This window comes from Schistocerca serialis, chromosome 2 (assembly GCF_023864345.2).
Source record: "Schistocerca serialis cubense isolate TAMUIC-IGC-003099 chromosome 2, iqSchSeri2.2, whole genome shotgun sequence".
NCBI lineage: Eukaryota > Metazoa > Arthropoda > Insecta > Orthoptera > Acrididae > Schistocerca > Schistocerca serialis.
Window position 1 is genome coordinate 52,014,863 of NC_064639.1, and position 15,032 is coordinate 52,029,894.

The 15,032-nt window shown below is 38.4% G+C and overlaps 1 protein-coding gene across 1 annotated transcript in view; it reads left to right on the forward strand.

Moving 5' to 3' along the window:
- The window catches only part of LOC126455722 (dynein axonemal heavy chain 3), a 1,249,696-nt gene that overhangs the window by 408,059 nt on the left and 826,605 nt on the right, over window positions 1–15,032 (forward strand). The window contains exon 24 of the mRNA XM_050091491.1: window positions 5,709–5,823. Within this exon, the coding sequence (XP_049947448.1) occupies window positions 5,709–5,823 (115 nt within the window). The remainder of the gene's footprint in view (window positions 1–5,708; window positions 5,824–15,032) is intronic.

Genomic DNA, 15,032 nt, shown 5'->3' on the forward strand with positions numbered 1-15,032 from the left:
TTCTTGGTAATGTGTACTATTACCCTCTAAGGTGGTTGAGCTATTTTGTAAAGTTATGGTACGTTTTACAAAATTTTGAAATTTGGTCTTCATAATTTAAGAACTCGTTATGCTGTAAAGAGTCTGCATGTATTTTGTATTGGAGATTTTGACTTGTACTTTTTCAAACTTATCTATAACTTTACAAAAATATTGCTTAAACTCCATATTTACTACCTGATACACTTCACTAAGTAGCTTACCTGTATTATCCAGTTTGTCCCTTAAGGTTTTAAGACATTCCTCTGAGCTCTGTAAGGTCGAAGACAAAGTTTCAAAATTTGTGCACAAAGTCTCGAATTTAATGTTTAAAGTGTCAAACAATTTTTTTCTGTTGTCATTATTTTCTTTCAATTTATTATTTAAACCTGCTGTTACGTGAGTACTTCTAATTTTTAATTAATGCTCTTGATTAACTATCTGTTTATTATCTTTAGTGTTTTCTTCAAATTTTTGATTAATGCTTTCCATTAACTGTTGATTATTACCAGCTTGTTGCTTATTGTTATCATCTATCGTCTGTTTATTATCTGTAGTGTTTTCTTCAAATTTTTGATTAATACTTTCCATCAAATATTTATTATTATAAGCCAATTGTTGCTTTAGGAAGTTAAGTATTTCACTTGTTTCTGTTTCCTACGCCCTGGTTTGTGCCACAACAGGCATTCGTAATATATAATTTTACATATTTATCATAAATGGCTTTGCGTATAGGTTTTCTTCCATCTTGTAGATGAGGAACACAACTATTACAAAATTCGTTGCTCACTGTGTGTAATATCTTGTCAAATGGTGTCCCCTTTTAGCTCCTGATGGTGGTGTGCCATCAATTCTCGTGGTGGTGTGCCATCAATTCTCGTGGACTGCAGTTACACGGCTATGTGCCATCAGTGGTCAAAGACTGCACAGGGTTGTTGTTTTGAGATGTATCTGTAGCGTGCTGTGGTACTGCTGATTCCAGTGTCTCACAGATAAGATCTCTGTCGAAATGCGTCTTAGTAATTGGAATGGGATTTATCCCTCTGTTGTGTCAAATGCCACTGCTGGTATTTTTTTCCCCCCCATAGCAGCTATATCTTCTTCATGCTGTTTGTTTATTTGACAAACTCTAAGTTGTTAATGCTTTTATTTTGCACAATTTTTCTCTGAGAACGTGGTCACTGTATGCAGCAACAAAAATAAACATTTGGGCTTTGGTTGCGTTAGTAGGTTTAGTTTAGTTTGGTATCGCATGGTACTATTTCACTTGTATCCTGTACCATGCATCACAGTATTCTGTTGAAGGATTACCTTTTTTTAGCTGAATCTTGGTTGTGTGTAGTTCTGGTGACTGTGTATAATTTTGTGTGCCAGCTGTGTGGTGCCACTCCTGTGTGGCCTTCTCCAAAGTGTCTTCTGTGCTGCAGGAAATTGCTAAAGCTTTCCGACTCATGGCTTATACCAAACTATCAAAAGACAACTGAACATGTATTTCCACTTTCAAGCATCCATATCCAGATTGTTATTACATCAGTATATTTACAGTTAAGTCCATTAACAATATGCTAATACATCCTTTCTCTATGAGAATTCAAACAAGAATGCCCCCAATCTAACAGTAATACAAAAGCTTTCTTACATTACACTAAAAACTATTATTTGTTTTTCGCTTACGAGATTCCATGATAATGTCATAATCCCATTCATTCTGTGTGCAACTTCCGGGTCCATGGACTGCATACCAGATGCCTAACAAGTAGTCAGCATTCTCATGACTTGCGATACGTTGTAATTCCTTCTCTGTTATTGTGTATATACTGTATATTATCTTTGTCTGTTACATGCATTGATCATTCTTCAACACCATTTGAAGTTATTTAGTATCCTACAGTAGAAAAGATCATCATCTAATTTCTGATGATAAATTACGATTGTATAAAAACTGAAACTTCACGTGTTCAAATTCCTTTTCAGCACATGTATCTGCGCGTGTTAATGTGGTTGCTTCAGGGGTGGCAAAGTTAGTTGGCTCCAGATAGAAACCCCCTCATGGATTAACACTGAGGAGTCAGTGTGATGACCAGCCTTGATGTGGTTTTTGGCTGGTTTCCAATATCCCACTATGTGATTGCCAAGCTGCTTCCCACGTTCCACCTTGTATACACACTACACAAATATTTAGAACATTTTCTTGCACTTTCAAACAGAATTTACTCCATATACAGACAGATTTGGTACACTGCTTCTACTCTTGGAGGGGGATGGATAAATGGGAGACTGATGACCTTCACTATTTGGTCTGCTTAAACACTTAATCAGCAGCAGTATCCTGTTCAGCCATCTCAATAGTTTTAAATATGGGAAGATAAAAATCTGTTCATGTAATGCAGTTTTTGTATGAAATATGTGGAATGTTTTAGTAGAAGTTACTAGAAAGCATTGTGAAATGATGTAGTCAAATATCGAGAATGTAAACATTCAACATGTTAAGAACATCCATCACAACTTTAAAAATGGTTCTTTCTACAAAATATTACAATTTAAACATTAGAAACTCTGTAATTGAAGGCAGCTAAAATAGATAATTTATATTACTGAAATTTGCAAATCTTAAAAATGAATGTTAAAATCAAATGTTTTACAACATTTAAACAATGGGAAGTCCAGGATGGGATTACAACAAATGGAAAGAATTGATTTTCTACTCAGCACATAGAGGAGGTGTTAGGTGGTGTGTTTTTTTGGGATAGATTAAACAGGAAGGACAGGTCACTCAGATCCGTGTGAGATGGAGTGAAACAGCTTAAATCTTGTATGGAAGGAAAATTCAATCAAGGATACTGCTGCATGAGTTGCTAACTGACCAGCACTTACCTACAGGATGAGAGGGACCCAACTGCACTAAGCCCATCACTTGTAGTTATCAACATTTATTTTCTTTTCCACTCTATACTGATCCACTGCTGAATTGTTTTAGTATCAACTACATGTCCCTACTGTATTATCCCACTGTCCATATACCAGGTAGTTATGATTAAACTGATGGTGTTCAAGAGAGCTGCAGTGTGGGGCTCCAGAACATCATAGATATGTTCATTAATCAGTGCACGAGCAGATTATTTGTGTAAAACTAACAGTTCCACTTTCTACCACCAGGTAAGAATATGGCACTATAAGCAGTCAGAATGTGGTGTGGGTGCAGCAAAAGGGGAGGAACTTTCAGACACGTGGTAATTGTGGTTCTGGCACATTTCTTAAGATACGGTCACAAATTACATTGTGTGTTTAATATCATCTCCTGACTCAGCAACACATTGCTTCTGGTCTTCGAGATAACCCCACTGCCAAATATCACATCAATTTAGGTTCATGCATCTGGAAGGCCATTCATCTCGAAATTGCCTAGAGATGATGTGGTCATTACGGAAGATTCCTCAAAGCAATTCTATCACCCGGCAAGCGACATGTGATGTCACTCCAATTGCCTGAAAATTGTGTTGTGGATGCGGTTGTATTCTAAAAAAAGCTGGAATCACTTGTTGCACAAGGAAGACCTTACAAAGCCCAGATGTCGATGTTCACCTAACAGGCCTGCAACGTGTCATCTCCTTGAAGAAAAATGGACTGAGAATGAATGAGATTGTCAAATCACACCACACAGTTACACAGGCTGAGTGCAGTGGGTGTTCCTACACAACATGTGGTGTATTAGAACCCTGTATGTGACAATTCTGGGCACTCATGCCACAGTGCAGAGTAAAATGTGCCTCATCAATCTAAAAAATATCCCTTGAATTAGACTGTGTAATTTCTGCATGTGTTGCATTACTCTAGATTCCTGGTAAATTCCCAGTATCTTTGGAAACACACATCCACTTGCTGACATAATCGGTTGGATGATTTAAGAATGATTTGTTGCATAATCACTCTGCACCAAACTTCTTACCAATTTTTCTCCCTCTGTATGCAGAGTTTGTGATGACTGAAATTCTTTCCACATACCACATTGATCGATATTGTACACCTATATATGTTCGTGGTTTTCTTTAAGGACATTACCTCCTTGCAAAACTCGCCACGTCTTTCATTTGTGCCACCATCTGTATTCATTCCAGGCTTCAGTGGCTACACATTCTGTTTTTGCCCATTAGCTAAGATGATGTGTCTGTGTAAACCTTGCAACCCATCCAGAGAGATCCAGTGAACTGAGTCAGTCCTATATCTCAGACCTTTTCCAAACCCCAAGCACAAGTATCTCTGTCGTTAACATTAGTGCCTTGAACAGCTCTCGCCAACATGAATTTTGCAGTACGAGGTTATCAAGCGTGTGAAGTTTTGAGCACTGCCCTTCCTCTCTTTCATAGGTGATGTTTGTCTTGCACCATATGATATTGTTTCTGCACCATATTGAAGCTTAATCATTTAGTTTTCTCAGAATCCTGGAAACTAATTTTCTCCTCTTATTTTTTCCTCATCAGTGGGCTTGGCAGATTAGCAGACAACTGGTTTCCATCACTTCATAAGAAATCTTCGTCACTTATCGGGTTCTGGATTATTTACAAGTTCTTCACAATCAGACAAGTCTTGTTCTGTATATTCCTAGTCTCCGAAGTAGTCTGTTATATTTTTGTGAGCTATATTATTACCAGCGGTTGCCACTGATTCATCTATCACATTGATTATGAATGCATCTGCATTTCTCTTCTTTTGTACTTTCTGTGAATCTTCTTTTGTGTTGGTAATGGCTAACAATAATGCTCACTATATTTGGAGGATTCATTATCACATGATTCTGCTGACTGTGAGTGACATATTGCGCTATGCAATTAGTAACACCACAAGTAGATAAATTAACTGCCGACGTTGGTGCAACAGAGACAAGGATCACCATTATACTGGTTTCCTGGCTCCTGTGCGTAATGTCTGTCTGGTTCCCCTACATGTCACTCGGATCTTCGATACATTGTGACAGGTGTCACCCACAGTATAAAATGCAAATAACTACACTAGCTAGAGGAACATTTTTCGTGATGATTACACTTACTAAAGTCACAATATGTTGACTATGGTCCACTGTGAGTGAAATATTGCATCTTTGTATCTTACAGTGTAATTGGCTTAGTGTTACATTTTTGTAATCAGCACCTCAAAACATATTCATACAAAGTACAACTCAGCTGCAACTGTGATCGCAACTTTTGATAACTCCCTTATAAGATAGTAATGAAAGAATTGATTGGAAGTTACCAGTTGTGCTCACACAATTTACATGAAAATAGTTTTTAATAACTTTTCATGTTAAGTATCATCTGATACAAAAGACTGATAAATTTTATCTTCAAACAATAAATCTCTGTAATGAAAAGATTCAAAATGCCACTAATACCTGCCCTTACGTAGTGGTTAACTCCCAAGTACTGAAATATTAAATGGCAGGAATTGTTACTAATAATTAATGTGTTGTTATCCATGTGATGAGTTGTAATTCAGCTAGACAATTCCACTAACCTTCTTTACTGGTGCAATGAGCACTGGGACATGGATCTTCCTCCTCCAGTTTGCTCAATAGTCCAGTCTACTGTATGCCTTCTTCCTCAGGTCCTCTTTAGAATAAACATAAAAATTAATAAAAGATTCATGTGTTTTGGATTCAGACTAAATGATTATTTTTAAACTTTGTTTTTTTAAAGGATTACAAAATAAAGAGTGATCGACAGATAGAAGAAATGGTTGGTGTTGTTCGAGGGAAACTGAAACCTGGAGCAAGAGTCACAATTTGTGCCCTCATTGTAATTGACGTCCATGGTATGTTTACATTTAGTTACTACATAAAAATATTTATAAGGTGGTTCACAAACAAGTTACTATGTGCCAAATAGAACTATGTTGTGAGAAATGTATATTAGTAACAGCGGGAACAGTCACAGGGTGCCAGTTCTAACTTGCCTATCTGATGGCCTCCAGGGATGACAAACATTTCATTTTGAGTATTTTATATAATTATGACTGAATTCAAAAATTTAATATTCTCCTTAATCTACACATTAAGAGGTATAATCTTACATTAACGGTCTAGCACAGTATATCAAGTATTGAAGTTAGAAACTGTCTGTATGCCTTTAGGTCGACGAATATTTGAGAATGAGAGCGCTTAACAACTTCTAATAAACTTCAGTTTTTCAAACAATGGAAAATCCAGGATGGAAGTTTAATAATATTGTGAGAAAGAGAGTTGCTACTCACCATATAGTGGAGATAGGCACAACGAAAAGATTTTCACACTTAAAGCTTTCGGCCAATGGCCTTTGCCAACAATAGACACACATACGCGCACACACAGACTCAACACACATGCAACTCACACACATGACTGCAGTCTCAGGCAACTGAAACCACAGTTGCCTGAGACTGCAGTCGTGTGTGTGAGTGTGACTTGAGTTTCGTGACTGTGTGGGTGCGTATGTATGTCTATTGTTGACAAAGGCCATTGGCCGAAAGCTTTAAGTGAGAAAATCTTTTTGTTGTGCCTAACTGCAACTCATCATCTCCACTATATGGTGAGTAGCAAATTTCCTTCTCATAATGTTGTAGACTTCAGTTTTTTAAACTCTTTCTCACAGTTACCTCCAGCCCCAACACCACACACACACACACACACACACACACACACAAACACACACAAATTAATCAAAGGAACATAGTTTATGACATACTGCATTTTCACTTTTCATACAGTGAAATTCTAGCATAAGCGTGACATTTGAATTCTGTACTACTGACTGTATTTGCAACACATTTCTCCGGCAGGATCTTCATACACCACTGAATGTACCACCAAAGTTATGCTGTTGTACAGTTCATAGTTCAAGAGATACACTTTCATAAACATTGAGATTCTTGAAAAACTGGTCTATACTCATCCGGTTTGAAGTTGATTTATACATGGGAGTTCATTTCTTTAAACAATCAGAAATGGAGGGTTACTGGTGACTTACTAAATGTGGATTGTAATATGGCTTACCACTAGCATTTTAGGTGTATAAATCTTCTTTGTCTTCTGACTTTAATTATAAATCCATAGATCAGCAATATTACGAAAAGGAAACTTGCCACTGACCATATAGCAGAGATTCTGCGTTGCAGATAGGCACATCAAAAAGACTGTCACAATACAAGCTTTTAGCCAACAAGATCTTTGTGAAAAATAGAAAACAAACAAGCAAACACACACACACACACACACACACACACACACACACACACACACACACACACACACACACGTACGCAAACACAACTCCCACACAGTGAGTATGGCTTCTGCTGCCAGTCATGTTTTGTGTGTGTGTGTGTGTGTGTGTGTGTGTGTGTGTGTGTGTGTGTGTGGCGCGCGCGCGCACATGTGTGTGTTGTCTATTTTTGACAAAGGTCCTGTTGGCTAAAAGCTTACATTGTGACATTCTTTCTGTTGCGCCTATCTACGACTCAGCATCTCTGCTTTATGGTGGCAGCAACTTTTCTTTTCATAATATTGTTACATTCCATCCTGGATTTTCCATCGTTTGATTCAAATTCATATATCAGTATTTTGTACATTGACCAAGAATTATGAACAACTCTCCTAATAAATCCCTGATTAGTATAGTTTCCTTCCCTGTTTTCCTGTAGTTTGCCAAATAATTTCAGTGGCTGTTTTAAAAGCTGTATTGAGCCTGAGAAATACAGAAAGAAAAAAACTAGATAAAATTAACATCTAAAGACAACTTTAAACATTACCTCTGTGAAGTGAAGGGGCAATCATATTAATGTACAATATCTGTTGCACATTTAGTTTTAGTCTACAGTTCATAACCAATAGATTTTGGTCTGAGTCTACATCTGCCCTGGAAATTTCTTACATTTTAAAACCTGCTTCCTAAATCTCTGTCTTACCATTAGGCTATCTATCTGAAGCCTTCCATTGTCTGCAGGACTCTTCCACCACTGAGGTAGGTATGGGCTTTGTGTCTAGCTTGGCTACAATAATGCATTCACTATGCTGTTTGTAGTGGCTTATCCGCAGTTTTATTATTTTTTTATTAATTATTAAACCAACTCCTGCATTGCCCATGTTTGATTTTGCATTTATAATCCTGTATACACCTGACCAGAAGTATTTTCCTCCTGCCATCAAACTTCACTAGTTCCCATTATATCTAATTTTAACCTATCCATTCCCCTTTTTAAGTTTCCTAACCTACCTGCCCGATTAAGGGATCTGACATTCCACCCTCCGATCCATAGAATGCCAGTTTTCTTTCTCCTGATAATGACATCCTCCTCAGTAGTCCCCACCTGGAGATCCAAATGGGGAACTATTTTACATCTGGAATACTTTACCCAAGAGTGTGCGATCATCATTTAACGACACAGAAAAGCTGCATGTCCTCAGGAAAAATTATGGCTGTAGTTTCCCCTTGCTTTCAGTCATTTGCAGTACCAGCACAGCAAGGCCGTTTTGGTTAATGCTACAAGGCCAGATCAGTCAATCATCCGGACTGTTGCCCCTGCAACTACTGAAAAGGTTGCTGTCCCTCTTCAGGAACCACACATTTGTCCGGCCTCTCAACAGACACCCCTTCATTTTGGTTGCACTTACAGTACCGCTATCTGTATTTCTGACACATGCAAGTCTCTCCACCAATGGCAAGGTCCATGGTTCCCTCAAAAAATAAAAAAACCACAGCCCATTATGGTCACTACACTTACTTTTAGACATACCTCTTAGTAAAGAGTTTATGGGTTTAAATTATTATAAGTTGATAGTAACAAGCAAAGGAAAAGAAAGTATCGAATAATGACAATATTATGAGAAAGACAGATTGCTATTAACCATAGAGTGGAGATGTTGACTCTCTGCTTGGCACAAGAAAAAGACTGCCAAAGAAGTGAGATTCAGCCAAAAGGCCTTCTGTAAAGCAGACAACACACACACATGTGCATGCAGATGGCCCCCCCCCCCACACACATACACACATATTCATGCAAGCACAACCCACTCCTATGACATCGTGTCTGGCTGGCTTCAGCATCTTGTCATTGGAAACTGATTGCAGGTTTTTTTTGGCAGAATACAAAGTCCACTCCAAATTTATTGCTTCTCAAAGGCCAATTATATCTTTCTCATTATGTTTATTTGATGTTACTCCAAAATTCAACATTTCTTCTGTTATCCAAGGATTTCCACTAGCCCTTGTCTTTTTACCTACTTGATCCTCTGCTGCCTTCACTATTTATACTGTATCTCTTTCCCGTGTTCTTGTCAGTCGTTTCCTAATGCTCTCTCTGAAGCTCTCTGCAACCCCGTGTCCTTTCAGTTCTGGTTCTTTTATTTTTCTTTTCCTTCAATCTCGTGATCATCTCAACAGTTCTTTTCCGAGGTCATCTCAACAGTTCTTTTCCGAGGTGACCGACTACAAAGTGTATATTCAATTTGACACATTCAGCCTCCTTCCACATTAAGCGTTCTTCAGTGTGCAAATTTAAATTTCATGAGGAATGGTTTTGTCATAACACAGAATTTCTTAAAGTTAGCAGTGAAATAGGTTTTTTGCATTCTGGAACTGCCCTGGTGTGTTTGTATCCTATCCAGTTTCCCGAGTTGATGTGATTGAATCGAAGTCAAATGGCACTACACCAAACTGAGGAAGATGGTTTTCCCATGTCTGCCATGAAGTCTAATGAAGGCATGTCGTATTATTGAATTGTTGCTCATAAGAGCTACATTAATAATGTTGATGCTGCTTTGTGAAACTTAACAGTTACGGGATTTTAACTTAAATGCATTTGCTGCTATAATGATATTATAACACCTATCACCTATGCATAGGAGATAATGTGCATTACAGGAGGGGGGGGGGGGGGGGGGGGGCGCACTGTGTGTCACAATATGTGCTCCAATGAAGCTAAGTTTTAATTTTTGCAAAAACGCTAGTAGATTAATATATGCTAGTTTTGTGTAGCTTTAGTGTTCACAGAACTGTTGTTGTTGTGGTCTTCCGTCCGAAGACTGATTTGTTGCAGCTCTCAATGGTGCTGTATCCTGTGCTTCGACTCTGAATAACTAGTGCAACACACATGCTTCTGAATCTGCTTTGTGTATTCACTTGTTGGTCTCCGTCTACAATTTTTATCCCCGCCAATACTAAATTAGTGAGGCCTTGTTGTCTCAGAATGTGTCCTACCAACCAGTCCCTTCTTCTAGTCAGGTTGCACCACAGATTCCTTTTTTCCCCAATTATATTCAGTACCTCCTCATTAATTATGTGATCTGTCCTTCTAATATTCAGCATTCTTCTGTGAAACCACATTTTGAGAGCTTGAGTTCTCTAGTTATCTATACTGTTGTCTATACTGTTTCAGTTCATGTCTATACGTGTTTCAGTTCCACACATGGCTGTATTCCAGACAAATACCTTCAGAACAGATTTCTTAACACTTAAATCTATACTTGATGTTAACAAATTTCTTTTCTCCAGAAATGCTTTTCCTGCTTCTATGTCTTATATCCTCTCTACTTCAGCCATTACCAGTTATTTACTGACCCAAATAGCAGAACTAATCTTCTACTTTAAGTGTCTCATTTCCTAATTTAATTCTCTTAGTATAATCTGATTTAATTCGCCTACATTCCATTCCTTCCCCATGAACCATGGACCTTGCTGTTGGTGGGGAGGCTTGTGTGCCTCAGCGGTACAGATGGCTGTACCGTAGGTCCAACCACAATGGAAGGGTATCTGTTGAGAGGCCAGACAAATGTGTGGTTCCTGAAGAGGGGCAGCAGCCTTTTCAGTAGTTGCAAGGGCAACAGTCTGGATGATTGACTGAGCTGGCCTTATAACACTAACCAAAACAGCCTTGCTGTGCTGGTACTGAGAACGGCTGAAAGCAAGGGGAAACTACAGCTGTAATTTTTCCTGAGGGCATGCAGCTGTACTGTATGGTTAAATGATGATGGCGTCCTCTTGGGTAAAATATTCCGGAGGCAAGATAGTCCCCCATTCGCATTTCCGGGTGGGAACTACTCAAGAGGACGTCGTTATCAGGAGAAAGAAAACTGGTGTTCTACGAATCGAAGCATCGAATGACAGATCCCTTAATCGGGCAGGTAGATGAGAAAATTTGAAAAGGGAAATGGATAGGTTAATGTTAGATAGAGTGTGAATTAGTGAAGTTCGGTGGCAGGAGGAACAATACTTTTGGTCAGGTGAATACAGATTTATAAATACAAAATCAAATAGGGATGATGCAGGAGTAGGTTTAATAATGAATTTAAAAAATAGGAGTGCGGGTAAGCTACTACAAACAGCATAGTGAACGCAATATTGTGGCCAAGATAGACACAAAGCCCACGCCTACTACAGTAATACAAGTTTATATGCCAAATAGCTCTGCAGATGATGACAAAATTGATGAAATGTATGATGAGATAAAAGAAATTATTCAGGTAGTGAAGGAGATGAAAATTTAATAGTCATGGGTGACTGGAATTCGATAGTAGGAAAAGGGAGAGAAGGAAACTTAGTAGGTGAATATGGATTGGGGGTAAGAAATGAAAGAGGATGCCACCTGGTAGAATTTTGCACAGAGCATAACTTAATCATAGCTAACACTTGGTTCAAGAATCATAAAAGAAGGTTGTATACATGGAAGAATACTGGAGATACTAGAAGGTGTCAGATAGAGTATGTAATGGTAAGACAGAGATTTAGGAACCAGGTTTTAAATTGTAAGACATTTCCAGGGGCAGATGTGGACTCTGACCACAAACTATTGGTTATGAACTGCAGATTAAAACTGAAGAAACTGCGGAAAGGCGGAAATTTGAGGAGATGCAACCTGGATAAACTGACTAAACCAGAGGTTTTTCAGAGTTTCAGGGAGAGCATAAGGGAACAACTGTCACAAATGGGGTAAAGAAATACAGTAGAAGAAGAATGGTTAGCTTTGAGGGATGAAATAGTAAAGGCAGCAGAGGATCAAGCAGGTAAAAAGACGAGGACCAGTAGGAATGCTTGGGTAACAGTAGAAATATGAATTTAATTGATGAAAGGAGGAAATAAAAAAATGCAGTAAATGAAGCAGGCAACAAGGAATACAAATGTCTCAAAAAGATAGATACTGCCTACAGGAAAATTAAAGAGACCTTTGGAGAAAAGAGAACCACTTGTACGAATATCTTGAACTCAGATGGAAACCCACTTCTGAGCAAAGAAGGGAAAGCAGAAAGGTGGAAGGAATATATAGATGGTCTATACAAGGGCAATGTACTTGAGGACAATATTATAGAAATAGAAGAGGATGTAGATGAAAATGAAATGGGAGATACGATACTGCATGAAGAGTTTGAGCACTGAAAGGCCTGAGTCGAAACAAGGCCCCGGGAGTAGACAACATTCCATTAGAACTACAGACGGCCTTGGGAGAGCCAGTCCTGACAAAACTCTACCATCTGGCGAGCAAGATGTATGAGACAGAGAAATACCCTCATACTTCAAGAAGAATGTAATAATTCCAATCCCAATGAAAGCAGGTGTTGACAGATGTGAAAATTACTGAACTAACAGTTTAATAAGTCACAGCTGCAAAATACTAATGTGAATCTTTTACAGATGAATGGAAAAACTGGTAGAAGCCGACCTTTGGGAAGATCAGTTTGGATTCCATAGAAATATGGGAACACGTGACTGACTTACGGCTTATTTTAGAAGAAAGATTAAGGAAAGGTAAACCTACGTTTCTAGCATTTGTAGACTTAGAGAAAGCTTTTGACAATGTTGACTGGAATACTCTCTTTCAAATTCTAATGGTGGCAGGGGTAAAATACAGGGAGCAAAAGGCTATTTACAATTTGTACAGAAACCAGATGGCAGTTATAAGAGTTGAAGGACATGAAAGGGAAGCAGTGGTTGGGAAGGGATCGAGCCAGGGTTGTAGCATCTCCCTGATGTTACTCAGTATGTACATTTAGCAAGCAGTAAAGGAAACTGAAGAAAAATTTGGAGTTGGAATTAAAGTTCAGGCAGAAAAAATAAAAACTCTCAGGTTCGCCGATGAATTTGTAATTCTGTCAGAGACAGCAAAGGACCTGGAAGAGCAGTTGAACGGAATGGACAGAGTCTTGAAAAGTGGATATAAGACGTATAGCTTTTTGCAGTGCTGTGTGGATGTAAATCTGATTTGGAATGCTACATAACAGTATTGCAGAGAATGGTAAAAAGAAACCTATGTTAAAGTCACCAAGTAGCAGAATAGTAGGGTACTTTGAGTTGTAAAATTTAGTTCCGAAATGAATGTTGCACCACTGACTCCTTTCTTATTTTTTATTCATTATCTGGATGTTGTTGTGGTCTGCAGTCCAGAGACTGGTTTGATGCAGCTCCCCATGCTACTCTATCCTGTGCAAGCTTGTTCATCTCCCAGTACCTACTGCAAGCTACATCCTTGTGAGTCTGCTTAGTGTATTCATTTCTTGGTCTTCCCCTATGAGTTTTACCCTCCACGCTGTCCTCCAATACTAAATGGGTGATCCCTTGATGCCTCAGAACATGTCCTACCAACTAATACCTTCTTCTACTCAAGTTGTGCCACAAATTTCTCATCTCTCCAATTTTATTCAGTACCTCCAAAGGACTTGGAAAAGCAGTTGAACGGAATGGACAGTATCTTGAAAGGATGCTATAAGATGAACATCAACAAAAGCAAAATGAGGATAATGGAATGTAGTCGAATTAAGTCTGGTGATGCAGAGGGAATTTGATTAGGAAATGAGACACTTAAAGTAGTAAAGGAGTTTTGCTATTTGGGGAGCAAAATAACTGATGATGGTCGAAGTAGAGAGGTTATAAAATGTAGACTGGCAATGGCAAGGAAAGCGTTTCTGAAGAAGAAAAATTTGTTAACATTGAGTATAGATTTAAATGTCAAGAAGTCGTTTCTGAAAGTATTGTATGGAGTGTAGCCATGTATGGAAGTGGAACGTGGACGATAAATAGTTTAGACAAGAAGAGAATAGAAGCTTTCGAAATGTGGTGCTACAGAAGAATGCTGAAGATTAGATGTGTAGATCACATAACTAATGAGGAGGTATTGAATAGAATTGGGGAGAAGAGGAGCTTGTGGCGCAACTTGACTAGAAGAAGGGATCGGTTGGTAGGACATGTTCTGAGACATCGGGGGATGACCAATTTAGTATTGAAGGACAGCGTGGAGGTAAATATCAAAGAGGGAGACCAAGAGATGAATACACTAAGCAGATTCAGAAGGATGTAGGCTGCAGTAGGTACTGGGAGATGAAGAAGCTTGCACAGGATAGAGTAACATGGAGAGCTGCATCAAACCAGTCTCAGGACTGAAGACCACATCAACAACAACAACAACAACCTCTTCATTAGTTATGTGATCCATCCATCTAATTTTCAGCATTCTTCTGTAGAACCACATTTTGAAAGCTTCTATTCTCTTCTTGTCTAAACTATTTATCGTCCATGTTTCACTTCCATACATGGCTACACTCCATACAGATACTTTCAAAAAAGACTTCCTTACACTTAAATCTACACTCGGTGTTAACAAATTTCTATTCTTTAGAAACACTTTCCTTGCCATTGCCAATCTACGTTTTATATCCTCTCTGCTTTGACCATCATCAGTTATTTTTCTCCCCAAATAGCAAAACTCCTTTACTACTATAAGTGTCTCATTTCCTAATCTAATTCCCACAGCATCACCCAATTTAATTCGACTACTTTCCATTATCCTCGTTTTGCTTTTGTTGATGTTTATCTTATATCCTCCTTTCAAGACATTGCCCATTCCGCTCAACTGCTCTTCCAGGTCCTTTGCTGTCTCTGACAGAATTACAATGTCATTGGCAAACATCAAAGTTATTATTTCTTCTCCATGCAGTTTAGTTCCTACTTCAAATTTTTCTTTTGTTTCCCTTACTGCTTGATCAATATACAGATTGAATAACA